The sequence below is a fragment of the Trichosurus vulpecula genome, chromosome 5 (assembly GCF_011100635.1).
Source record: "Trichosurus vulpecula isolate mTriVul1 chromosome 5, mTriVul1.pri, whole genome shotgun sequence".
Classification (NCBI taxonomy): Eukaryota; Metazoa; Chordata; class Mammalia; order Diprotodontia; family Phalangeridae; genus Trichosurus; species Trichosurus vulpecula.
The window spans coordinates 107182948-107210198 of NC_050577.1; the positions used below are offsets into that span (position 1 = coordinate 107182948).

At 37.6% G+C, this 27251-nt stretch overlaps 1 protein-coding gene across 1 annotated transcript in view; it reads left to right on the forward strand.

Moving 5' to 3' along the window:
• The window catches only part of KDM7A (lysine demethylase 7A), a 102751-nt gene extending 82853 nt beyond the window's left edge, over positions 1–19898 (forward strand). The window contains exons 16-20 of the mRNA XM_036759200.1: positions 2150–2298; positions 2390–2598; positions 7761–7843; positions 10743–11022; positions 12432–19898. Of these exons, the coding sequence (XP_036615095.1) occupies positions 2150–2298; positions 2390–2598; positions 7761–7843; positions 10743–11022; positions 12432–12526 (816 nt within the window). The 3' untranslated portion in view covers positions 12527–19898. The remainder of the gene's footprint in view (positions 1–2149; positions 2299–2389; positions 2599–7760; positions 7844–10742; positions 11023–12431) is intronic.
• The last annotated feature ends 7353 nt before the right edge of the window (positions 19899–27251 follow it).

Genomic DNA, 27251 nt, shown 5'->3' on the forward strand with positions numbered 1-27251 from the left:
ATCAAAAACCTCAACCTCTGCAGCTTCCAGCACTTATTCCTGGTTCTCCTCTCTTGGACCAAGCAGAACAAGTCTCCTTTCTCTACCTTTTAGCTATCCTATCTGTCCTGATCCCCCATATTTTCTCTCCTTCAATCTAAATATTCCTAGTTCCTTCAGCTGATCCTCATATGGCATGTTTTTCAGTCCTCCCATCATCCTTGGGTAATCTCTTCTGTCCTTTTCTTGCTTTTCAGTGTCCTACCTGAGAAAGTATGCTAGTGCCTAGTATGAAACACAGTACTCCAGATGTGGTCTTACTAAGGCGCAGAGTACGGTGAAACTCATCTTCCCTGCTCTGGATACCATGCTCTTTGGCCTAGGATCATACCTCCCCTAACCCTAAACCTAAATGCCTACCCTCTACTTGTTCAGTTAGTTCATTTAATATAGTTGATAACCAAATTGTAGAATGTTACATGTAACCCTACTAAATTTCAGCATATTAGAGTCAGCACTGTGTTCTAGAGCATTAAGATCTTTTTGGATGCTAATTCTGTTATTTATTGTATCTAGTTTCAAGTCATTCGCAAACTTAGCAGGAATTACATCTATACTTTAATTCAGGTGATTGATTAAAATGTTAAACATCACAGAACCAATGACAGGTTGCTGAGCCACTCTATTAGTAACCTCTGTCGGTGATATTGTGCTGCTAGTATAATCTTCTTTAGGTCTAGTCATTCAATCTAATTGTACATCTCTTCATCTTGTCCTGAAGGAAATTGGGTTATCCTGGCCTGACCTCTTCTTGATGAAATCTTTCCTTGCTCTTTTAATGATACCTTCTCGAATTTTCCAGGCATCAGGCAAGCTGGATATCCTGTAGTATAGAAAATGCTCTTTTTCATTTAAAAAAAATCCAGATAGCATTTATTCTTATGTTTTTCATTTTCACAAAGTTCACAAGTGGTTGCTTGACAATCATATTTCCCACTCCCTTCACTCCTGGATGTAGTTTATCTGGGTTTGGTGATTTAAACTCCTCTTACCTGTCCCTCATTTATCTTAAATTTATATTCCCTGTTTTATTCAAGAGTAATTAAAGTGGGGCAGCTAGGTGGTTCAGTGATTAGAGCCCCAGCCCTGGAGTCAGAAGGACCTGAGTTCAAATTCGGCCTCAGACACTTGACACACTAGCTGTGTGACCTTGGGCAAATCGCTTAACCCCAATTGCCCTGCCTTCCCTGCTGCAAAAAAATTTTAAAAAGAGTAATTAAAGCACCTTTGATTTTCAAGGTGAAGAATGAAGATCTATGTTTTAGGAGTATGAATTTGGCAGCTCTGTGGTGCACTGGTATCAAACTCAAATAGAAACAGATCACAAATTAATATTATCTTTGTTTTACTATAGTATTTTTATTTATTTTGGTGAACATTTTCCAGTTACATTTTAATCTAGTTCTTATACATGCTGCAGGCTAAGTTTGACACCTAGTGTAGAGGGTAGATTGGAGATTGGAGAGTTCAAAAAGAGGGAAAACTTCAGTATACGGGTAAGAGGTAATGAGAGCTTGTACTAAAGTAGAGGCTGTGTGAGTGGAGACAAGAAGCTGGAAATGAGATATTGTAGAGATAGTTATTACTGTTCAGGTTATATACCTAGTGATTAGAAGGTGATGTCTAAGGCCATGGGTTTTCTTTCTGATGATGTTCTTGGATACTGACTCCTATTAGCCTTTTTTCTGTGTCATAAAAGGTACTTTTTATCATATCTAACTTGGCAGATAGATGTGGACAGTTTTTCCCCATAGTCTCTATTTTCAAGTTAAGTCCTTTTTGTTCAGCTCAATAAGATTAGTAAATGTATGTTTATTGGCCTTTGTTAGGCACAGTCCATCCTTGGTCAATAGCCCATCTTTTCTGTATTTTTAGCTGTAGTCCATAAATCTAAATCTCATTTTCAGATATCTCACTTTTAGTTCATGACTTCTCAGATCTTTTTTCTACTTCTGAATTATCAACCTTCTGTCACAGCAGTAAAAAAAAAATGCCACCTGTGTGCAACTAACATTTTCAGTTTGTTGTACAGAAGCTTGTAATTCTCAGCAATACTTAAAAAATTTTTATGTATTTTATATAGATTTCATTAAATTGTTTATTATTATAGAAAAATGATTTTACCAGGGAAGAATCAGAAAGCTCAGGTGATGAAAAGAAACAAAAAATACCCTCAAATTTTAAGGAAGAATCTGAAATGATGATGAACGTGTATCAAACTAACAAGAAGCCATCTAAAAGTGAAATTCCAAGTAAAAGGTAGGCCTTCTGGTATGGATTGGGTTTTCTTGTATTGGAGTGTAGTGACATTTCAAAGAAGAAATAAAGACTTCATTCTGTTACTTTTTAGGGAATGTCCTACCTCGACCAGCACAGAGGAAGAAGCTATTCAGGGCATGCTGTCTATGGCAGGATTGCACTATACTACCTGCTTAACAAGGCAGATACAAAGCACAGAGCACACAGCTGAAAGAAGCTCTCTTCAGGAACACAACAGCTTCCACAGGAGTAACCATGAAGTTGTGCAGTTGTATCAGTCTCATAAGCCAGTGGAATATGGTAAGCAGTGTTATAATGATCTTCGAGCCAACATATGACTGAACTTCATAGAGCAGTAGTCCCAGTTTTGATTGGAAGTCATGAGTCATACTTTATCCAGACATATGGGCACAGGCTCTTAAAATACCAGTCAGCCATGTAAACTTTTGAATTCCTTTTCAGCTCCAGCTTTACCTATGTGGATTGCTAAATAAGTGGGGGCAAAATCAAGAGGTTATAGAAAACAAAGTGATGTGATAATAACTATATTCTTACTTCCAGGTTTCCAGCAAAATAGTTCATTTCCTGTAATCTCAAAGGATGAGGTTACCAAAGCTAACATTTCCACCTATACCCTATACCCTTATATTTGTCAAAGCTAGCCATTCTATGTATTCCCTAGACAATATCCCATTCTTTCTTTCATAGGACCTTGCCCTATCATCCATTCTGTTTCTTTCTCTCAAATTCTTAGTCTGTCTTTTCCCTTCTGTTTTTTTAAAACAAACAAACCAAAAACCTTCCCTTGACCTGGATGCTGCTTAAGCTAGCACACTATCTCTCCTACAGTGTCAGACCACATTGCTAATATTTCATTACCAAGTCACTACACAACCCTTGATGGCCTGGAGACCATATTCCCCTACTAAATTTTCTTTCTCAGGTCACCTTTCACTTTCTAAATACCACATCCTGGCCTTTTCCTTGCTCTTATCTTTCTTGACTCTCCTGTAACATTCGATACTGTTGACTACCATCTTTTTCCAGTTTGGATTCTTTGTCACTGCTCTCACTGCTTTCTCTGGTTCTTTTCCTATGTGACTGACTTTTCAGCTTAGCTAATTCATCTTCCAAGTTCTTTCTCCTGCCCCACCTCAAGATGCCCTGCAAAAGCTTAGTTCTTAGCTCCCACCCCCCCACCCTACCATATATTTTCTCTTGGCTGCTTTAGCCAGTCCTATGATTTCAGTGATCTCTTCTTTACAGATGATTTCCAAATCTATACCCTCAGCCCCCAACCTCACCTAAGCTCACGTTGTTACTGGGATGTCTTGAAAACTATGAAACTCAACATGTCCAAAAATGCATTCATCATCTTCTTTCTAAATACTTCTCTTTCTGATTTTCTTTCCATCCACCCTGCATCTGAGCCTTTCTATAAGTTATCTCCCCTATTAAAATGTGATCTTGAGAGCAAGGATGGTTATCTTGCTATTCTATTTGTATCCCCAGAACATAGCACCATGCTTTGCACCTAGTAGCTGCTTAATGAATACACACTCATTCATTCATATACCACTTTCCCAGTCACTGAGGCTTTATTTTGGAGTTAATTTTGACTCGTCTTCCTTCTTAACCCTTTTGCCCCATCTAGTCATGTTTTAAAAAGTCATTGACAGCTCTTGTTTTGATAACCACACACAGACATAGGAGTTTCTAAGAGATAAGTTGATTAAAGGTCATAGTTTATACAGTTTTACAGCCGAAGTAACTATAGCAAGTATCTCTACCCAAGTTATTCCCAGATCTATATGCCTAGCCCCATAGTCTTTCTCCTGAGTTACTGTCATACATTATCTCTGAATGTCCTTTAGACATGTCAAACTTGATATATCTGAAACAGAATCCATCTTTCTCCCCACAACCCTTTCTTCTTTTGAACTCTCCTGTTAGTGTGGAAGGCGTCACCATCTTCCTAGTCACTCAGGCTCCCAGTTTTAATGTCATTCATTTTTCTCTCCAAATCCTCTTCCTGCTCAGTGAGATCTGGTGCTTTCCTCTTAGCTGCATAGTCAAATATAAACTCCTCTGTTGGGCATTTAAAGTTTTTCAAAACCTAACTCCTTCCTATGTTTTCAACCTCCAATCTTTCTACAATCTACAAATCAGTGACACTGGCCTACATTGTAGTTCCTCAGATAGGACTGTGCTCCATCTTCATCCCTTTGCCTTTTCCGTGGCTATCCTCCATACTTAGAATGCTCTGCCCCCTCACCTTTACCTCTTGGTTTCTCTGGCTTCCTTCCAGCCTCAGTTCAAGTCCTACCTCATGCAGGAGGATCCTAATTCCCCCAGCTGCTAGTGCCTTCTTCCCCTGTCAGATTACTTCTATTTTATCAAGCTAGATTATCACATATCTTGTGTTTACTAAATTATTTACATGTTATCTCCCCCCGTTAGAATGCACTTGAGGACATGGATTGTTTTTATACTCCTAGTGCTTAACACAGTTTTTGACACAGAGCACTGGATAAATACTTGTTGACTGACTGATTGATTTGATCATATATTTCTGTTCCCAGAGAAATAGAAAATCCTACCAATTATGCCAGCTGATCACTGGTTACATTTTTGATTGATTGTTCATTCATTCATTCAAGCATTTCTTTTTTCTTTCTTGAATTCCATACTTTATTATTTAATATTTTTTAGATTTCAGCATTGATTTCCACAAGATTTTGAGTTACAAATTTTCTCCCCATTTCTACCCTCCCCTCCACTCCAAGATGGCATATATTCTGATTGTTGCATTCCCCAGTCAGCCATCGCTTCTGTCATTCTCCCTCCCCCCATCCCTTTCCCCCTTACTTTCTTGTAGGGCAAGATAGATTTCTATGCCCCATTGCCTATATATCTTATTTCCCGGTTGCATGCAAAAACGATTTTTTTTGAGCATCTGCTTTTAAAACTTTTGAGTTCCAAACTGTCTCCCCTCTTCTCTCCCCACTCACTCTCTCTAAGAAGGCAAGCAGTTCAACATAGAGCACACATGTATCATTATGCAAAACACTCCCATAAATAGTCATGTTGTGAAAGACTAACTACATTTCCCTTCATCCTATCCTGTCCCCCTTTATTCAGTTTTTTCTCTTGACCCTGGCCCTTTTCAAAAGTGTTTGCTTTTGATTACTTATTCCCCCATTTGCCCTCCCTTCTGTTGTCCCCCCTTTCTTATCCCCTTCCCCCTACTTTCGTGTGGGGTAAGATACCTAACTGAGTGTGTACGTTATTCCCTCCTGAAGTCAGATCCGATGAGAGTAAGATTCACTCATTCCCCCTCACCTGCCCCCTCTTCCCTTCCAGTGAACTGCTTTTTCTTGCCAAGATAATTTATCCCATTCTATCTCTCCCTTTCTCCCTCTCTCAATATATTCCTCTCTCATCCCTTAATTTAATTTTATTTTTTTAGATATCATCCCTTCAGATTCAGCTCACCCTGTGCCCTCTGTCTATATGTAGATATTCATTCCCTTCAACTACCCTAATACTGAGAATGTCTCATGAATTACACACATCATCTTTCCATGTAGGAATGGAAGCAAAACAGTTCCACTTACTAAATCCTTTACGATTTCTCTTTCTTGTTTACCTTTTCATGTTTCTCTTCATTTTTGTGTTTGAAAGTCAAATTTTCTATTCAGCTCTGGTCTTTTCACTGAGAAAGCTTGAAAGTCCTCTATTTTATTGAAAGTCCATATTTTGCCTTGGAGCATGATACTCAGTTTTGCTGGGTAGGTGATTCTTGGTTTTAATCCTAATTCCTTTGACCTCCGGAATATCATATTCCAAGCCCTTCGATCCCTTAATGTGGAAGCTGCTAGATCTTGTGTTATCCTGATTGTGTTTCTACAATACTCAATTTGCTTCTTTCTGGCTGCTTACAGTATTTTCTCCTTAACCTGGGAATTCTGGAATTCAGCTACAATATTCCTAGCAGTTTTCTTTTTGGGATCTTTTTCAGGAGGTGATTAGTCGATTCTTTCAATTTCTATTTTACCCTCTGGCTCTAGCATATCAGGGCAGTTTTCCTTGTTAATTTCTAGAAAGGTGATGTCTAAGGCCCTTTTTTTGATCATGGCTTTCAGGTAGTCTAATAATTTTTAAATTATCTCTCCTGGATCTATTTTCCAGGTAAGTGGTTTTTCCAAGGAGATATTTCACATTGTCTTCCATTTTTTCATTCCTTTGGTTCTGTTTTATAATATCTTGATTTCTTATAAAGTCACTAGCTTCTAATCTAATTTTTAAGGTAGTGTTTTCTTCAGTGGTCTTTTGGACCTTTTCCATTTGACTAATTCTGCCTTTCAATGCATTCTTCTCCTCATTGGCCTTTTGGGGCTCTTTTGCAATTTGAGTTAGTCTATTTTTTAAGGTGGTATTTTTTTGGGTCTCCTTTATCCAGTTGTTGACTTATTTTTCATGGTTTTCTTGCATCACTCTGATTTCTCTTCCCAATTTTTCCCCTACTTCTCTAACTTGCTTTTCCACATCCTTTTTGAGCTCTTCCATGGCCTGAGACCAATTCCTATTTTTTTGGAGGCTTTTGATGTAGGCCCTTTGACTTTGTTGACTTCTTCTGGCTGTATGTTTTCACCTTCATTGTCACCAAAAAAAGATTCCAAAGTCTGAGTCTGAATCTGAGACCCTTTTCACTGCCTGTTCATGTTCCCAGCCAACTACTTGACCCTTGAGCTTTTTCTAGGGGTATGACTGCTTGTAGAGTAGAGTGTGCTTTGTCCCAAGCTTGACTTATGCTTCTTTTAGGGTAGATGCTCATTTCCCAAATTGCAGGAACTATTTTTTTATACCAATACTTTACACATTCATGTGAAGGAATTTTTCAAGAAATATCTCAAAACTCTAAGAAGTTAATGGTGTAAATCTCAGTGCTCTAGAAATACCCCCTTCTTTGTTCTTGATGAAGTGCTTTTTGTTGGTCCCTGAGAGTAAATTAGAAAAAAACAAACCCTAACCATTAGTCCTTCCTAATAGTTTATTTGTTCCTGTGCTTCTTTTAGGATAGGTGCTCATTTCCCAAATTGCAGGAACTATTTTTTTTTATACCAATACCTTACACATTCATATGAAGGAATTTTTCAAGAAATATCTCAAAACTCTTATATAGACGTTAATAGTGTAAATCTCTTTGTTCTCTTATATTGTCAGTAGATGGGTTCGGTGGATTTATGTAGTTGTAATCCAGCTTGAGAACTAACAAAATAATTAGGATATTGTATAGAGACCCTAATGAAAGTACATTATTTTTTGTTGAAAATGTGAATGAAGAGCTGACTTACAAATATACACTAAATACTACATTAGTGCAAATTGCTTTCTATTTTGAACATTTGATGAAATCCTACAAGATACTCTGTCTTGTTGTTTAATTAAAACTTCTTTAGGTCAGCATATTAAGACGGAGGAACAAGAATTGGGGACTTCATCCTGGGTCAGGCAACTTACAACTTCCAGGTTTAATCCTCAGGTATGTCCAAATTTTGGAACGTTTTTTCAGTTAATCAATTAATAAGTATTTAAGTCCTTACTATGTGCCAGGCACTTTTAAAGAAACTACAAAGTTATCATTTACTTAGCTTTTCACATTTGTACCATAGGTGATTAATAACTCTGAGATTTGGAAATTACAATCTTACAACACAGGCATTCTTGAACAGCTGCATTTTTCATTGCTTCTTAACCTAATGCTGATCCAATTTTTAATAAGCAAATCTCTACTTAAGAAACAGTGGTCATAAAAAATGTCTAATGTGGAAATATGTGTAATATGATTGTGCATGTATAGCCTGTATAAAATTGGATGCTGTCTCAGGGAGGGGAGAAAATTAGAACTCAAAATCTTATAAAAGTGAATGTTGAAAACAAAAAATAAATTTAAAAAATTATCAGTTACAAAAAAGAAAAGAAAGAGTGATATCACAGTCATTATTATTCATTACCAGTAAGAAAAATTGTCAACCTTAAGCTCTGGGGAACATAATTTTGATGTGATTGGAATAACTTAAACATGAGGAAACCTTTCTAATTTCCAAACTAGAGTTGATATAGCCCTAATAACTTGTATCTATGTTTAGGATCTTATCACATGGTCAGAAATTGTAGGAATAAAAGAAGGCAACAGCAGTAACCAGGTTCCTTTGTGTTTATTCACTTTGGGGAAAAGGGAAGGAAGAGGAGAGGGGAAGTATAACCCTCCTTTTCCTGAAGAAGTTGTAGGGGTTCTGGGGGTGGTGGATAGGTTTGGTGGTAGCAATAATGATTATATTGCTAGTAATAACAGCTTAAGTGTAGTCATTTAGTAAAGTCAAATTGCTAAAGAATGATTGACATCTTTTATAATGAGGTAGGGAAATACAGTTTACTAATATCAATTGTAATGTTGGAATCATCTGTAGATAATAGTCTCACTCTCTCACATCAGCAAAAGTATCACAAATTTTTTGTAAAAGGAGGATTTTGTTATTCTACAGACGATTTCTACATGATGTCTAATATTTGTAAATCCATCTCTTAAGAACAAAATACTACTTTTTTAGCTTAATTTTTTCAATAACGAAAACTTACTTTTATCTTCTCTCCCAACCCCCGTTGAAATAAGAGAGAAACACAAAACCCTTGTAATAAATAAGTGTAGTCAAAACAAATTCCTTTGTTAGCCATGTGCAAAAATATGTCTCATTCTGCATCTCGTATCCATTACCTCTCTGTCAGAAGGGTGGGTAGTATGATTCATTACTACTCCCACCCCCTCTTAATATGACCTTTGATAGCTTAGATTTCTTCCTTTAGGTATCTCCTATCCGTCCCTTAAATATTTCTCAATTAAGGAATTGTTCTTATTCTTATAGATTTGAATTAATTTTGTATATGTTTTGGAAATGAGACCTTTTATCGGAGATACCTGCTACAAAGATTTTTTCCCCTCCCAATAGACTGTTTCTCTTCTAATTTTAGCTGCATTCATTTTGTCTGTGTAAACACTACTAAGTTTTATATAATCAAAATTGTCCATTTTATCTTCTTTGGTCCTCTCTATCTTTTATTTAGTTATGAACTTTTTGCCTATCCAGAGATCCAAAAGATAAATTCTTACTTGTTCCTCATATAAATGGTATTTTCCTCACAATGAAACAACAACTGTGGACTACCTATTCCAGAAATCTCACACTTAACAAAGTGTTTATATTTAGGGAGTGCATAGTATTATATTTAAAAAGCAATGATGTCATTTGTACCAACTCCTTTATTGAAGAAATATGCTTTTATATGTTGTCAGGGAAAGTGATTGTTGTTTTGCCTGAGTGAGTTTGTTAGAAAGGAATGTTCTTTTGGTTAATGATGAGGAAGTATATTTAGGAATGACTGTTGTAAAAAGAAAAGATATCAATAAAAACTTTAAAAAAATTATTTTAAGATATGCTTCAGAGTCAGTAATCAAGTCTCTTAGCCATGCTTGCTCATTCACACAATGGGTTGTGATTTCAGAGTGCTTCATTTTTATAGATTGATCAACTCAGTTTACAAGCTAGAGAAATTAATTATTGGAGTGTTAAGAAATAATATTAAAGAAGTTTATAGTAATGTGTTTATTTTGCTCTGTTTTTATCCTGCCAGTTGGCACTTAGGACGTCACTAATAAAAGCACAGAGGGCAGGGCCGTGTTGAGCATTGTTGCCATTAGTAAAATAGGTTTCATGATTTCTAATGTTTGTTCCCTAAGCTTACGTACTCGAAATAGATTGTCCCCACTCTGTCTTAACTCACACTCTTTGCAGTAGTCTTGACTTAAGATTCTTTTGTTTTGGTGATCACTCCATAGCAAACACAAGGAATTGTTGTTTTATTTTCAGTTCCACGTTCTTTCCTTCCCTCCACTCCCTTCCCATTGAGAAGACAAGAAACAGGATACCCGTTTTACATACAGTCATGTTGCCATGACTGCAGTCAGAGTTTATCAGTTCTCTCTCTAGAGGTGGATATCATCATGGATCCTTCGGAATTATCTGTCGTTGTCTTGATCAGACCTGTTCAGTTTTTCACAGTCATCATTGTTATACTATTGCTTGTTACTGTGTACAGTGTTTTCCTGGTTCTAGCACATGGGGTTCTTAACCTGGGGCCCGTGAACTTAAAATAATATATAAATTTGGTAACCAAATATAAGTGAAATCTTTTGTAATTTATGTATTTTATACATTTAAAAAACATTTTGAGAAGGGCTCTTTAGACTTCATCAGACTGCCTAAAAGTTCCATGACACACAAAAAAGTTTAAGAATCCCTGAGCTCTAGTTAGTTCTTGTTATGAGCCAGCCCAAGTGCCAGATTCCTTGTGTGGATTCAGCTGTTTTGCTTCCTTGGCTGCAGGATCCAGGAAAAACCCAGAAACAGATCAAAAAGGAAGGTTCGCCAGAGTTCAATCAGAAGGTTCAAAGTAGGAGTTACACGGACGGCAGTGGTTGTGGTTCGAGCCTCCAAAATGGGAAGTGTGCACAAAATCCAAGCTTTGTGCCGGGCACGTGCCAGATGAACAATGGCAGCTTTAGCCCCGAAAGATCTGGGGATGAAACTTCCTTTTCATTACCGCTGCACCCAATCAAGAGACCTGCATCCAACCCACCGCCCATCAGCAACCAGGCAACAAAAGGTAAGGGGCCTTCCAGCTCTGATTCTCTTCTCCCTGCTTGAAACAGAGTATCTTTTTTACTTCATGAGGGGAATGAATAAGACAAAGGAGTCTAAATAAATACTACAGAAAGCCCAAGTAATCATAACTGTGAAAAATAAGAGATGGATGAAAGAGCATCAGAGCACTAACTAGTGGGCAGCAGATACAGAGTGCTATGTTAATGGACGTGAGTATTTTTTTTAAATACATGGAATATTCAGATTGGGGCTCCATATCTATCAGGCCATGGAGACTAGACCAGCCTATAACCCTGGTGCTATATGTACACCATAGGGAAAGTAAGCATTTATATAGCAATTACTTTGTACCAAGTACTGGGCTAAGCATTTTTCCTAGTGTTAATCTCATTTGGTCCTCACACCAACCCTGTGATGGTGCTATTATTATCATGTTTTACAGTTGAGGGAATTGAGGCAGACAGAAGTTAAGTGACTTGCTGAGGGTCAAAACAACTAGCAGGTGCCTCGTGCCAGATTTGCACTCTGGTTTTCCTGACTCTGGGGCCAGTGCTCTGTCCGCTGCACCACCTAGCTGCCTCACTGTAGAATGATACAGGAGCAAGAGTACAAAATTACCCATGACAGATTTCTGCCACACTGCAAGAACCCAAATTGGCTTTGGGATCTGCTTTGTTCTGTGATGTCCTTTAGCAATGCCAAATGGGTCCTATCTGGTATATCTTCATACTGTAATACTGTGATAGAACACCAGTCTTCATGAAATTCACTTTTTATTGGTGCAGAGACCATTTTAGGCCCTTGATTCTAGTTCTTTCCCTCTTAAAATTAGCTCGTAATTACTTTAATGTTTTGAGAAATTAACATTCACAACTATAGTTGGTATCTTAGAGAGAGAGAATATTTTCCTCATAAGAAAATTGAAACAGTAATAGCGTACATTTTAATAACATCCGATATGTTGCACTTTACAAAGCTCTTTCTTTATAATATCTCTTTGATGCGAATAGTACAGGTATTACTCTCATTTTGTGATTTTTTTTGAGGTCACAGAGCTAGTAAATGGTAAATCAGGTTTACTGACAAGCCTAATGATCTTTTCACCTACCTCTCCAAAGTGAGTCTAAAGGTGCCTTTTCACCTAAATGTCATCTAAATAATGTCTGCCACAAAAAGAATATTATGGAAGTATTATAATTATTTTCTGTTAGAAGAAGAAAAATGCGTTAGAAGTACAAATGTAAAATAGTATGCTTAGTCCATGTGATGCTTTAATTTCAGATAATAGGCATTTCCATTTAAAACATACAGCATGTTTGAAATTTTGTACTTCCTTTTAAAAAACTGAATCCCTATTGATGAATTGTCATCTTTAAAATCCTAGTTAACATGGTGGTTGATATGTTGTAGGTAAACGTCCAAAGAAAGGAATGGCAACCGCCAAGCAGCGCCTTGGGAAGATCCTTAAGTTGAACAGAAATGGCCATGCACGCTTCTTTGTGTGATGGTAACTGCTTTTGCTGCCACTCTCAACTTTGGAGACCAGTATTGAGGGCAATGGGGCCTGGAGCTTCTGCTGTTCCTCTGCTTGAAGCAGACTTGCATGTACAATATAAAACACTGCCTGAAGAACAAAATGAACCTGATGCTGCATTTTCACTGTGCCACACCCACTGAGCAATAACCATTGTGGACCTGGTGGGGGGAGGATGAAGGAGGGGGGAGAATTTTAAAAGAGATCAGGAACTAGGGCTGATCTCTTGTCAGGGCTTGAGTATCATTTTGTTGTTGGTAGTGTCTTGACTTATTTTCAGCGGTAGGGTAAAGAAAGTTATCGATAATTTATTTAACAGATTTTTTTTAAAAGTTAACAGCTTTTAAATTCTTTCTTTTTTAAGCTATTTATTTGGAAGACTCGTGGGGAAGTATCTCACTAATTTAGATTTAAGAATGTGAAGGTTTTTAAATTATTTTTGATAGCGTGAGTTACGTGTGGTGAAGAGCCATAGTAACAGTAATTTGTCTGAACTCTTAAAATTTGAAATTCAGGTTAAAGTCTTAAACAGGGATTTGATGCATTAATTATTTTAAATTAAGATGTATATGAAATTCATTTTATTTTATATATTTTGTGGTTTGTTTTTTTTTTTAAATAAGCTATTAGCTTGGCTTTTTCTAACTTACAAGTTGCATATTGTCACCCAGGTTAATTACTTTATTCCATCTTCTTTCTCTGCTGTCCATCATTTTGTGACAACCCAACAAGATCTTTGTTTTACAGGAAAACAACTTCAATACCCTATGCTTTCCCAAAAAAGATAAAGAAAAAGAAAAACCTTGCAAAAAAACCCAAAACCCCAAGCCTTCTTTCTCTCACTTCAATTGTGATTTTCTACTTAGGTAGAAAAAAAAATAGACTTCTTGAATTTTCATTTGTGCATTTGATTTTAAGTCCCAAAGAAAACTACTTTTTAATATCATTTCCTTCCTTGTTCAGAAAAGAACCATATGATTGGTGTGATTTAGTCATATTGGTATTTGTTTAAATACATTTATAGCTACAATGGGTTCCTTTTGTAATTGTGTTGCGGGTGGGGGTGGGTTAAGGGGAGAAGAGGAGGGCATCAGGAATAACACCTGCCTTTTAGGCTGTTCTAACAAGTTTTTTAAAATATTATATCCTAACTATGGGGGGGTATGATTTGACCTGCAGTGTATATAAAGCTATGTTATTAAGACCTATCATAATAGGCTTCTAATATATTAAGTTGTAGAGGAGCAAGGGTATTGAAGAAGTAGGGTTGATTGTTTAATCTCGTAACCTTTTAAGATTTAGTTTGGGTCTGAGTTTGAGATGAAGTTGGTGCTTCCTGCAATTTACTCCTTCTTGACTTTGCTAAAACATAAAGAAGATGAGACTTAATTTTTAAAGTAAACATCTGTCTGCTTTATACATACTTCTTATTGAATACCAATTTTCAGTTGCTTGTTAATGGCTTATATTTTTCAATTGATATTTTTAGTAACAATTTAAATACTGAATATCTGGTGTTGGAGTGGAAAAGTAGCTGTTCTTGTTTCTGACAAAAAAGGGCATTTTATATGTTCTAACCAAGAATTTCAAGTCTAGGGAAATATACTGGGTAGGCTTATTTTTATGATGAAGAACTATGGCCATGTCATTGATTAGTGTTATTTTCATTCAGCAAACAGGCTGGACTTATCTTTTTGTGCTGTAATTTCTGTTGATGAGCTAAAACAAGCAGATATTCTTCCAGATTTACCTTTATGTTTTCAGAAGAGAAGCAGTTCTTTTATCCCATCTTCCTTCCAAAGTTTAAAGGAGTAAATTGTAAACAGGTGTTGAATTTGCCTTCCTTGGTTATTCAAGCCCAGAATGACTTGGCTCAAGACTGATCCATTTCTGGTTGTCAGGGAGAAGAATCTATCAAACATAGGATGTCTATAAAGAGCTCATTTTAAGCTGTGTCCACACTATGCCAAAACAACTAGTTGAAAACTGAATTATTCATCAAGCCAACTGGTTGATTATTTTTTCTACATGATGCCAAAAAACTGGTTTGACTGATCTTTTCTCCCACTGAAATGAAGTAGTATTTTGATTTTGTGTAGACAGTGTTTAGTGTCAGGGATAGATTACAAATAGATTATTGCCTGCCAAGAAATAACTTTAAAACTGATTTTTTAAAAACTGAGATATGTACTGATATAATTTGTATCTGCAGTTATAGGTATTCGTAGCTGCCTAACTTTATTTTCTTTAGCCAGATAGCCTAAAATCAAACAGAATTATTTTATAGATTTATGCCTATCCTATATTCAACCTTTATATACTTTGATTATGAATAAATAACTATGAGTAGCCAGCATGTAAATTCTGAAAATGAACTTCACTTAATAGAATCAAATCACTGTCCCCAAAGTAATTCCAGTAACTAGATAATATAGTTTTAAAAATGCCTCTAATAACCACTGCAGCCAAAATGGGAATTGTATGTTTCTGAATGAGGGGAACCATAGGTACAGCTCTATTGACTTCCTATTCACGTCCCTTAGGGACACTGAGTCTTGCCAAGGTTTCTTGGTCTTTCACGCTTAGATCTGAAGGAGATATTGTATTTATATCGACTGCTCCATGTCTGCCCTTCTAAGAAATGAGGAGTTCTAGCCCAAAGAGAGCCCTTGCTCAAGTACCTCTTCTAAGAGGTAAGACCATCCCATTATCTCCCCTGTAATTTGACAGAACCAGTGGAGCATCTTCAACAGTCCCTTTTGCGCAACTGTCTTAAAAACTTTCATTCTTAGTGAGAGAAACATTTTACAGTTTCTCAAAGCACTGCTTTTGCAAATAGTTCCTAGAGACTATGATGGGCTCAGCAAGCTTATACAGAATAGTTTTAGGGGAACAGCTAGGTGGCACAGTGCATAGAGCAGCAGCCCTGGAGTCAGGAGGGATCTGAGTTCAAATCCAGTCTCAGACATTTGACACACTAACTAGCTGTGTGACCTTGGGCAAGTCACTTAATTCCCAATTGCCCTGCCTTCTCCCCCTCTAAAAAAAAATTAATTTTGGGGCAATTAGCTATCCATAAACAAAGGGCTCAAGGCTTCCCAAATTTCAAATCATGATTTTAGATACCCATTTATATGTAATAATAGACAATGGTTTGAGTTCTCTCGTAGATGGGTTTTTTCTTCTGTTTATGTCAAATAATGGTATACTATGAAGTGATGGTTAATAACTAAACAACAGATAATGAAGTGAACTTACAACTTTCTAATGGTCCAGTTTTTTGGAAATATTTTTGAAAACATTTCTTTGATCAGTATCATTTATGGTATTATATGCAAAGAAGGAATTTCTAATCCATAGCTGCCTATTTTTTATACATAAAGGTAAAACCATTCATATTTATCATTAGTTGAATATTTAGTTTGAGTCTCAATCTGAGACTGTCAGAAACAACTACAATAACCAATTCCCTACCAAACATATTCATAGTTTACACCAAGTACAAAGGCACTTGTCGAGACACTGGCTGTGTATTGCGTGTGTGCACACCGAGGTGGGGAGGGGGAGTATAAAAGACGGAGAAACCACAGTCCTGTCTTGGAGTGTTGTCTCTGTTGAGCGCTTTCACTTTCAGGCTTGCTGAAATGGAAGAATCCATGGGGAAAATACAGCACAGTTCTGTTAATTAAATCTAAGACAGACCACTATAGAATGAAGAAACAAACAAACAAACCAGAAATACTTGAAGGTGGAACTACGAAAAGCTGATCATTTTAATGTTTGTAACTTAAAATGGATTTTTAAAAAATTGCTATTTTTATGAATGGGCACATTTTTACTATACCATAAAAACTTTTAAGAAGTGAAAATAATACAGATCGTAACACTAATTTCCTAATGGGAAATTCATTACCCATTTTGTTAGAAAGAATTCTGAAAAACCTTTAACAAAAGGTTGAATAAAAAGACATAGTTACAGTTCTTGAGGTAAGATGATACTACTTGCCCTAAGAATAATGAGGTAATTTAAAAATCTTAACAGGGACTAGGATATTCATATTCAATTGGAGGGGCAGAGAGGTTGGGGTAGAAAGGAGAGAAGTTGGAGTTTTGTTAATTGAAAAAACATATATAATTAAGCAGGTATAATAGAATAACTTGCTAAGAAGAAATGGACTATCGTACCACATACCAGCCCCACCTCCAAGGTGAAAGTAATATTAGATTTTTAAACTATCTGTACTATGACTTCAGTTAAGAAAATTATTAAAAACAAGGATATTGAAAATTTAGAAGAAACATAAGCAAAGATAGTTTTGTCAGATCCCCATAAAGTTAGAATAAATTTTATTAGATACCTGGACTCTTTTAAAAATAATCAGCCTCCCTCCCCCTTCCCACCCCCCTTTTTTTTCCTGTGGTATTTTCCAGGATCTCTCCATTTTGATGAGTACATACTTAATAAAAATTAGCAGGAAGAATTTTTTACTCTTTGTATGATCACCAAAAGTAAAAGTATCTCCATGGTTGAATGACTGCAGTGTCATTTTAAGGAGGTAGGGTTAACAAAAGTATAAATATCCAAAAAAAAAAAAAGCCTGTGAAGTTCATTTGTTCCAGCAAACTTTGAACCTGAAGGGAGAGAGACTCACTCTGGGATTTCACTGAATTCTAGATTTTAGACTTGGAACATGGTAGGAGATTATTGGTAGAGCTTCCCTGCCTCCAGACTGATAAAAAATGTATTATTTCCCTTTTACAGATGAAGCAACAATGGAGATTAGAAGTTTCCTTCCTTCTGCAGTGTTCCTTTCACTATGCCATGCTGTATCAGCTGTTTGGTTTTTTATTGTATTCATTTGTTTACTGGAAACTAGAAGGGAGGAGTAAGAGAAACATTATTGTATCATGTTATCCCACTTGAGATTTTAACAAAAGGGTAAATTGAGGCAAATCACTGAGCAAGATAGCATTTATTAGCAGGGGCATGCTACCTGTCAGTAAATGGTTCCCTGGCTTGCCTCCATTAATGCCAAAGACCCTAAGCAAAAACAGCTCCCCTTTTATAGTGTTTGGGGCATACAAAAAAAGGAACAGAGCAGGGTAGTTGACATCATGGAATTAAGGGCAACACGATTGATTACAGAGCTGAGGTGCAGAGAACAACATGACTGTTGGGAAGTTTGGTAGTGGGGGCTAGCAATGATCCCACTTCTCTCATGAAACTAAGAAGTGTTCTTCAAGTCCAGGTAAGAGAGCAGCCCAGACTTTTGGATAGCAAGTCAGACATCCTTGAAGGATAGCTTGGTGGTGTAAAGATATCAGGCCCAAATTCCCTTTTTGTTCACGCTCAGTCTCCAAGGTCAGTTAAATTCCTTGAGGCAAGAAAGCTAGATTTTTAAACTTAACCCATTACAGGTCAGCTGAACTTTGAGCTAAGTTCAGAGAGAAAGAACTCTGGCTTAAGCAGTTACAGGACAAAAGTAGAAGGCAAAATCAATTACTTGTAAACAAGATCAATAAGAAAATGACACAGGATCAATTTTAATTTTCTCAATGATTATAGTTAAGGGACTGAGCCTAACTGGAATGGCGAAATGATTACTTTTCTCATAAGGTTTTCTTTTTTATTTTAGTGGGGCTATGCCATTTATAATCAAACATTTGGTATACTTGTATTTAAAAAAAAACCTTTAAAATGGTTTAAAAACAGTGACAGTCCTAACAACAATAACCCTATCGCTAAAGCAATTTGCCTATTGTGGTTAACTGTGGTTTTACTTGTATATTCTTCCCCATCTTCTTTCTTAAACCTTATCCCTTTCCTAAGTTGCCTAAGAATTTGTGTCTTAATAAGGAAAAGGTGAAAATGAGGGTAAAACCTCTTAGAAACCAGTAGCACTGAATCTTCCAGCAAGTTTTTCTTCTGCACTACTTTCCCAATAAACCCTGGCTACTAGGTAGCCTTTGATGACCTCCAAGTAGTTTACCTATGCAACTTGTCGTATCCTATTCATTCATTATTTTATTCTCTGCTACTTCAGGATTCAGGAAGAAGTTCCCAGGGGAGGGAGAGTTTCTGTGTAAATTTTACCTTCTCCTGGTTTTATTTTGGCCACTTTTCTTCATAGGTTTAAGCTTTCCTCAAGGTATATTTGACTAGAACACAGTGAGTTACGGTAATGGTTTTGTAGGAATAAAATCACCCAGAGATGATTTTCATCTTTGTTTGGCAGATTTTATGGGGGAACTCCTAGCAGTAAATCTACTATCTATTAAGGAGTTATCTCCCTTGCCTGAAACCTTTTTTTCCTCCTTTAATACTATTTTTAAAGTTCAACCCTTCTTTATTTATTTAAGATACTTACACATTACTTCCACATTTTGTAATCAGGGGCCTGAGGGTAACTCATTACATGAACCCTAGAGCTGTTTTATCTTTCAGAAGAAACTTAAACCAAACTAAGGGCCTTACATTATAAAGTGAGGCTGTATTAAAAGCTGCAATCTCATTTTCCCCCAAAAAGAAGTTCTGAGAGAAGTGTGTCACAAATCATGCAGCAGTTTGGTGGGATGTCACAGCACGCATCAGGAAATGCACCTGCATCTTTGCAGTTGTATTTCCTTTGGAGAAGACTTTTCTACTTTTAATATGAATTAAGCCATAATAATTTCATGCTGTGGAACGAGAATGGAGAGCTTCACTTTAAGAGATTATATAATACAAATTTTCACATTTACTGTGAAATGACTTGATTTTGTCAGTGCTTCAGCAGGTTTTGTGGTGATATTTTGGAGGGGGGATGTGATGTTTTGTTTCTTAATCTGTGAAATTTTAAAAGGGGACAGTTGTTGGCTATGGTATTTACTAGTTTTGTAGTAATGTTTTGCTAACCTGACTGCCTTTTCTTCCCCCAATGATTTTTATGGTCCGAGTTGACTCTTGCTATTCTTTCTTACTTTGGATGTCTCTGGGGTAGTATGTTGTCTATTTGTATAGGTTGTCAGTGTGTGTGCACAGGGTGTGTCCTTTTGTTACAGAAACATGCTGGGTTGCAAGTGGGTGTTTGGCTGGGAAATGGGATGCTGAAGTATGAAGAACGTTTTTTTTTTCCAATTCATAACAGTATTTCCCATCTTTTGCCTGCAGGCAGGGAAAGTGTATGTACAGTATTTATTTTGTTTCTATTTTACTTTAAATTTGTAAGTTTTGAAGTAGGTTATGTTGGTCATAGGGAAGGACAAGTGACTTGTTTAAATTTGTATTTGGTATTCATACTTTCCAATTTCTGTACTTTTAAGATATTGAGATTAAAATTGATATTACTTTTTGTTTTGATTTAGCACGCCAGTGTAATTTTTTGGTTGTTCATTTTGTTTGAAAGTATAAATGCTGAAAGCTGTGTAAACTTTGTCTTTGGAAGAAAAAAATTCCGAATTTTATTTCTAATTCTGACTGTGCCCCTTTACTGTTTCCTGACTGATGAGAATATTCTTTGGGGTTGTGGGAAGTGACCATAAATATAATGTAGCTTAACATTTCCGAGGTTTGAAAATTAAGACCTTTTAAAAATGAACAGATGATTTCCTAAATGTTAATAAAACCCTTAATTGGGCCTAGTCTGGTGACTTAAGTTTCAGTTAATTGAGTAGCTCCGAGGCAGAGGAATGTGAAGCATATCATAGATCTCTATAGACATAGTGTCCTCAACACTATGTTTAAGTTTAAATGAAGATTGAATTATAAATTACTTTATTCCATTTAGTTAGTGATCTAAGACTTACTGTTAACTGATTGCTTAGAAAAGCCATGAGTATTATTATGAATTGTAGAAGTGAAGATTGGTAGCTAGTTAGTAATATCTATAAAATTAGGACCAGTTAGAGTGTGTAACCCATGGGTCAGGCACTTTGCCTCCTCTCTCCTGATCACATCCACTTCACTATTTTCTCCCATTTTCTGTCTCCCTGCCCTTTCTTCCTTTTTTTTTTTAATTTTTGCTTTCTCTTCAGCTATCTCACTTCCATTTCTCCTCTCCTTTTATTCTTTTCACCTGCTTAATATTGCCAATGACACCCCAGGTTTTGGTGTAAAGTCTAGTGTGGGTGTTGAGCAGTTAATTACGAAGGTGCTTTGAAAGATCTCCAATGAGATTTCAATTTGAAGTAGAAACCTGGAGGACAGTTGGAAAAGAAAATAAGTCATGGGATGCTGTGGGGCAGCTCTGGTATTGCCATTGGAACTGCCTTTCTCGGTGGCCCAACTCACATCTAATGAGTAAGACAGGGGCCTCACATTCTGAACCTACAGGAGTTGCTAGTGGTTGCAAGGTCAGTGTAGTTCTAGGCAAGAGTGATAGCTTTTAGTCAGTGAGATGGCTCAGTGGATTAGGATGTTGAGCCTGAGGGCGTTCAGGCAACCAAGACCGGAGTTCAAATGTGGCCTCAGACACTTAGCAGCTTTATGACCCTGGGCAAGTCATGGAACTTCTCTTTTCCTCATTTTCCTTATTTGGAAAATGGGAATGGGTAATAGCACCTACCTGTGTGGGACACTAAGTCCTCACTGAAATAAGAATCAGAGGTCTCTCAAGGTCAGACAGAGGCTTTATTGGCAAGTCTTCCGTGAGAGTTGGGCATCACCTACCCCAGGGCGGACTGGTGTAGGGAGGCCCGTTAGAAAAAGCAGTCAGGCATTTATATCAGAAAAACCCCAATAAAACACTTCAGAGAAAGACCTTTTCCTTATTGGTGGAGACGAATGGCCTCACATTCTAGGAACAAGGAAGGACCCTCATACCCGACCTGAATACATATTTCAGTTAGTTTCCTTATTTGGCTAAAAGAGATAGAGATAGCAGTTGCAAAGTTTGTAATCGTGTGTGCATGCAGGTTGTGGGTGTATCTGACTATGTGGCTTTTCTCTTCAGAGAGCCTTCATGTGTGTGCAGGTTTAAGCGGGGGTGGGGGGCAGCTTCAGATCTTTATGATTTAGGGTAACAAGGCTTCAGCTCTATAGAGACCAAAGTATTAGGTATCTTTTCCCTTAAATGAGAAACTTCCAGCCGTTCCACTCATATCTCACAGGGTTGTTATGAGGATCAAATGAGGTGCTTGTAAAGAGCTTAGCACAGTGCCTGGCATGTAATAGGCACCATTTAAATGCTAGTTGCTACCATTATCACTCTTACTACTGTTACTCTGTATTTCAATGGTGTAGCTGCCCTAAGTTTATATACAGCTTCACACAGAGGAGTTACCAAGTTATGAGTGCAAAGACTCCATTTTTTAAGAACACCGGTATCATGAGGGCAGACTTCACTTCCTCATGAACTCCTGAAAGCCCTGTTGGCAGAAGGGAAAGTCTTTGTTAAATTATGTCGAAGGTATTATTTTTTTGTCTTATAAGGCCTTCAGTGCACACTAGCTGAAAAGTCATCACTTTCAGTATATCCAGCTTGGACTCCAGTGAACCTATACGGAGTTAATTCAGTTTAACAACTGAACCTGACCAGATATCCACAGAAGAATCCAGTATTAGAGGTGATACAACTTTAAAGGCACACAGATCAATTTTTCAAGTTAAGTAATAGAAGGTTGCAAAAGCATTGGGGGGAAAAATCATAGATAATACGTAGGCCATCCCAAAAGTCTTAGTGCAGTTTGAGCTATTAAAGTTACTTTGGGGATAACCCTGTATTAGTACTTTAAAAAAAGTACTCTGAAAGATAGCAATACCTACTAACTCACACACGTTCCTTCTAAACTCAGTGAAATTATTAAGAGGACAAACACAAGCCAAGGATATTCAGGGAACACATTAGTTTTCCACATAAAACTTTAAGTCTCATACCTTGTCTTCTATTGTGGTGGGTGGAATCTGAAATAACTGAGGAAACAAAGTTTTGGGCTTCCAATCATATTGGTTTAGTAAGCAATGCATGCCAGTTGCGTAACAAACTGGGACCAGGGCCTCCTCAGCTTGGCACTAGACCCTCAAATCCAGGGGAAGACAGATTTGAATGAATTTTGAAAAACAACAGGATATGAACCAAGAAACGAGATTGGGTAATATGATTTCTAATTGGGGGAGAGATTAAGGATTTGGCAAGTTAGGAGGGGGAGAGTGAACAGGTGTAATTTCCTAAAATCAGAAAAAGAGGTGTCCCACTTGCCTACCACAAGTGTCTGTATTCGATCAAAGGAACAAAGAAACAGTAACTGACCAGTCTGGGCCAGTTTTTATATAGTGTCTGTATTCGATCAAAGGAACAAAGAAACAGTAACTGACCAGTCTGGGCCAGTTTTTATATAAGACACATGGATTGCTTGAGATGTGTAACTGTGAGAAAACTCCTTACATCAGGTATCTTTGGATCTGACTGGGAGTCTGGTCAGTACAGCCTGGGTCCCTAGTTAAATGTGTCTAAGCAACAGGTGGAGGTGGTCCAGCTTCCCAGCCACACAGGGCTAGGTTAACACAATAAAGTTGTCTCATGAGAACAATTGGACTAGATTAATAATTGAATAGAAAGAGAAATGGTCCAGATCCAGAATTGAGTCACAAGATGGAGGCAGTGTGGTTTCCTTGATACCCACAATTCCTCACTACTGGCTGGGTATACAAGATGATACTATGTTGATGATGTACAAAAATCATTTTGATTGAGTAGAACCAAATGGCAATAAAACTCCACAACAAGACATTCCCAACGTTTAAGTTAATATCATGCAAGATTCCTAGATGCAACCAGAAAGATAATGGTATGAAAGGTGTTCAGCATTTATTAGCTGTTTATATGTGGGCAAGGTCACCTATTAACTGCCGTTGATAAAAAGGGAAGTCACTACCCTTTTAAGCAGTTTCCAGCCTTTTGAATGTTTGCCAATGCCATTAGTCACAACCTCTCTGGGCCTCAGTTTTCTCACCTGTAGGGCTTTGCACTAAAGGGCATATAAGTGCCTCTCTAGCTCCAGACCCATGATCCTAAGATACCATGCACCAATCAGAGGATTCCTCAGATGATGTTCTCCAGATGCTCCTGTTTGTGGATGACTGCTGCTCTCATCAAACCCCAAAACGTTAGGCCTCATCTAAGAACTATATAGTCCCTTAAGAGATGTTAGCCAAGTAGTCCATATAATAAAAACCAAGTGGATGAAGGATGCATTTACCCAGATTGTGACAACAAGCTGATTGTGGGAGTTGGGGTGTGTGTACACACATACACATCTATACATGTACATCTACACACATGTATATATCTAATCTGTTTAGTGTGGACATTGCAGAAAGACAGTATGCTACAGAAATAAGGGAAAACCATGCCTGATTGCGTTTGGAAGTTTGCCAACTCAGTAATCACAAGCTGCTCAAATCTGTCTCTTGCATACAAATATCCTGGTCATGGTTTCTATATGGAGTAAATGTTTGAACACTGGATATCCAATAATCAAAATTGTGAACTAATGAACAATGGAGAAACGTGGTGGATGTAAATAGGCCTCAGAAAGTAAGCAGTGCAGTCTACCGCATAAATTACTAAGGCCATGGATGACTATGAAGAGGTTAGATGTGTTCAGAGAGAGAGAGAGAATGTAGAGAACCTCAAATGTTTCAGTGTCCAATAACCATTTAAAAACATACTTGAAAGCCTGAAATATATTAGGTGAATTATCTGTGGAGGATTTGTACCATGTATGAAAGACGTGGATGAACTTCACACAAGAAGAAGTGGAGATCAGTTGCAGTCTGCACCAGTGAAGTGATGAATCCGACCAGTCATTAAAGCATGAGAGTAGAGAACGACATACATTAAGTGGCGATGGTAGGTTTAATGATTATCTGTAATCTGAGTAGAAAGGGACCTTGGAGTTCTCCTAGTCTAACCTATACCTACATAGGGATCTCCTCTTTGACATTCCTGGCTAGTGTTCAATAGTCAATAAACAGGAAGCTCTTACCATGTGCCAGGCATTGTGCTAAGGGCAAGGAAAGACCCTGCCCTCGTGGAGCTTGCAGTCTAATGGGGAAGGCAGTGTACAAAAGGAAGCTGAAAAGCTCCCCGAAGGTACCTGACAGGGTGGCATGGTGGAGAAGTACTAAAGTGCAGCTAGGTGGGAAATGAGTTGTCATCCTGTGGTCTCCCAAGAGAGCCCATGCCCCTCGTGGACAGCCCTCTCTGTTAGGAGATTTTTCTTTTGTTAAACCTTAAGGTGCTTCTCTATACCTGCCACCCACTGATGGCTTTTTTAGTTCTGTTTCCTGAGGCTAAGTGAAATAAGCCTCTTCTACATGAAAATCCTTCAAGTACTTTGTAACTCTTTAGGCTAAAAAATATTCCAGCATCCACCATCCATATGACATTGTCTCTGGTTCTTCTACATCTTGGTGACATCTTAACTGTCATGGGTTTAATTATCTTTATGTTAATGACTCCCAGATCTATAGCCCCTAGTCCCTAGAAGACTAGAATATTGCCTGAGCTCTAGTCTCACAGCACCAGCCACGTACTGGACATTTTGAGCTTGATGTCTCATGCATTTCTAATTCAATATATCCAGAACTCATCTTTTCTTAACAAACACAGTTCTCTTCCTAGCTTTCCTATTGAGGATGCCACCATCCTAATTTACCCAGGTTTAAAACCTTTGATTCCTCACTTGTCCTTGCGCCTGTTTAGTTGCCAAGTCTTAATAACTCTACCTCCAAAACATCTCTTACCTTTATCTCCTGTCCATTGTCAGGTACAAGTCTTCACTCTTCACCTAGACTGTTGTAATACCCTCTAGTTGATCTCCCTTTCTCCCTCAGATTTCTCCCAACTCTCCATTCAGCTGCCAAAGTAGTTTTCTAAAAGTACAAATCTGAGCATGTCAGTCCCCTCCTCATTAAGGTCCCTGTTACTTTTCGGGGTATATGAGGTACCTGGGGAGGGACTACTACTTCTGATGTGAGTGCTTGCCAAGCCCTTTTCAAGGCTGCTATCCACTTTCGGTGCCCAGCTTTCACCCAGCTCTCACCTATGGCTCCAAGAAGCTTAGCATGTGCAACAGCTACACTGTCTTGACAGATGGGCTAAACGAAGTTGAAGGTAACTGACAGGCCTCAAACCTATTGGTGAGTTAAGGGGATGTCTACCCCAACCGTGTGAAAACTTCCTCCAGGGGAATGGGGATGAGAACAATTTGTTCCAACCAGGATAAAGGCAGCTGAAGCAGACACCATAGTGTGCTTAGCATTTAGTTAGATGTTGAAAGTGCCAAGGTCATCCGCTGCACCCCGGGCCATTGCCAGTTATTTTAACTTTTGTCTTCCCACTCGACTTTCATGATTCTAGAAGAGAGTGAGGCTGACTACTATGTGCAGCTACCTCACTTAAATCCAGTTCACATGCAAGACAAGACATCACCCATCACATCATGATGTCATTGGCCTCTGAAAAGGAGGGACAAACAACAACTTCTACAATCATCTATCAGCTCGTCTCTGGCTATCGGAGCTATTATGTTCTGGATCCATCTGACCTTTCAAGGATTTTTGCCCATTACTCTGCTTGATGCACTCTAAGCTCCAGTTAAACTAACCTTACACTTTTGTTCACTGTACATCATACTAATTCTTCTTTTTCCATGCCTTTTCATTTTTTAAAAAATATTTAGCATTTTATTTTTTGCCAATTAAATGCAAAAACAATTGACATTTGTTTTATAAAATTTTGAGTTCTAAATTCTCTCTCTGCCTCCTCCCCTCCCCCTTCATTGAAAAAGCAAGTAATTTGATATGTTATACATGTTCAGTCAGGCAAAATATATTTTTATATTAGTCATGTTGTGAAAGCACAACCAAGAAAAAGTTAAAAAAAAAAAGTAAGCTTCGGTCTGCATTCAGATGCCATCAGTCTCTGAAGATGTTATCCTAAGTCCTTTGGAATTGTCTTGGATCACTGCATTGCTGAGGATAGCTAAGTTATTCACAGTTGATCGTTATACAGTATTACTGTTACTGTGTTCAATGTCGTCCTGGTTATGCTCATTTCACTTTGCATCAGTTCATATCTTTCCAGGCTTTTCTGAGAGCATCCTGTTCGTCAGTTCTTAGAGTACAATGGTATTCCGTCACAATCATATATCATAACTTGTTCAGCCATTCCTCGGTTGATGTCCATCCCCTCAATTTCAGTTCTTTGCCACCACTAGAAGAACTGCTATAAATATTGTTGTACATGTAAGTCTTTTTCCTTTTAAGAAAAAATCTCTGAGGTACAGACCTAGTAGTGGTATTGCTGGGTCAAAAGGTATGCCTGGTTTCATAGCCTGTTGGGCATACTTTTTACATGCTTTTTCACACGCTGTCCCTCCCTCCTGGAATCCACTTCCCCCTCATCTCCACGTCATGAATCACTAGCTTCTCCAAAGCTCAGTTCAAGTATCCCCTCTAAAATGAAACCTTTCTACCATTTGTAGTGGCCTGCTCTCCAGAAATTACATTTTCTGTATTTTATATTTAGTTTTCTATGCATATGTTGTTTTCTCTAAATAGAATATAGGCTCCTTGAAGTCAAGGACTAGTTCATTCTTGTCTTTATTGAATGAGATGAATAAATGAATGAATGTCATCAGATTATGAAACCTGAAAAGAATCTACAAATTTCAATAATTGGTGACTTTGTAAGTACCGTAGAGGAATAACAAAA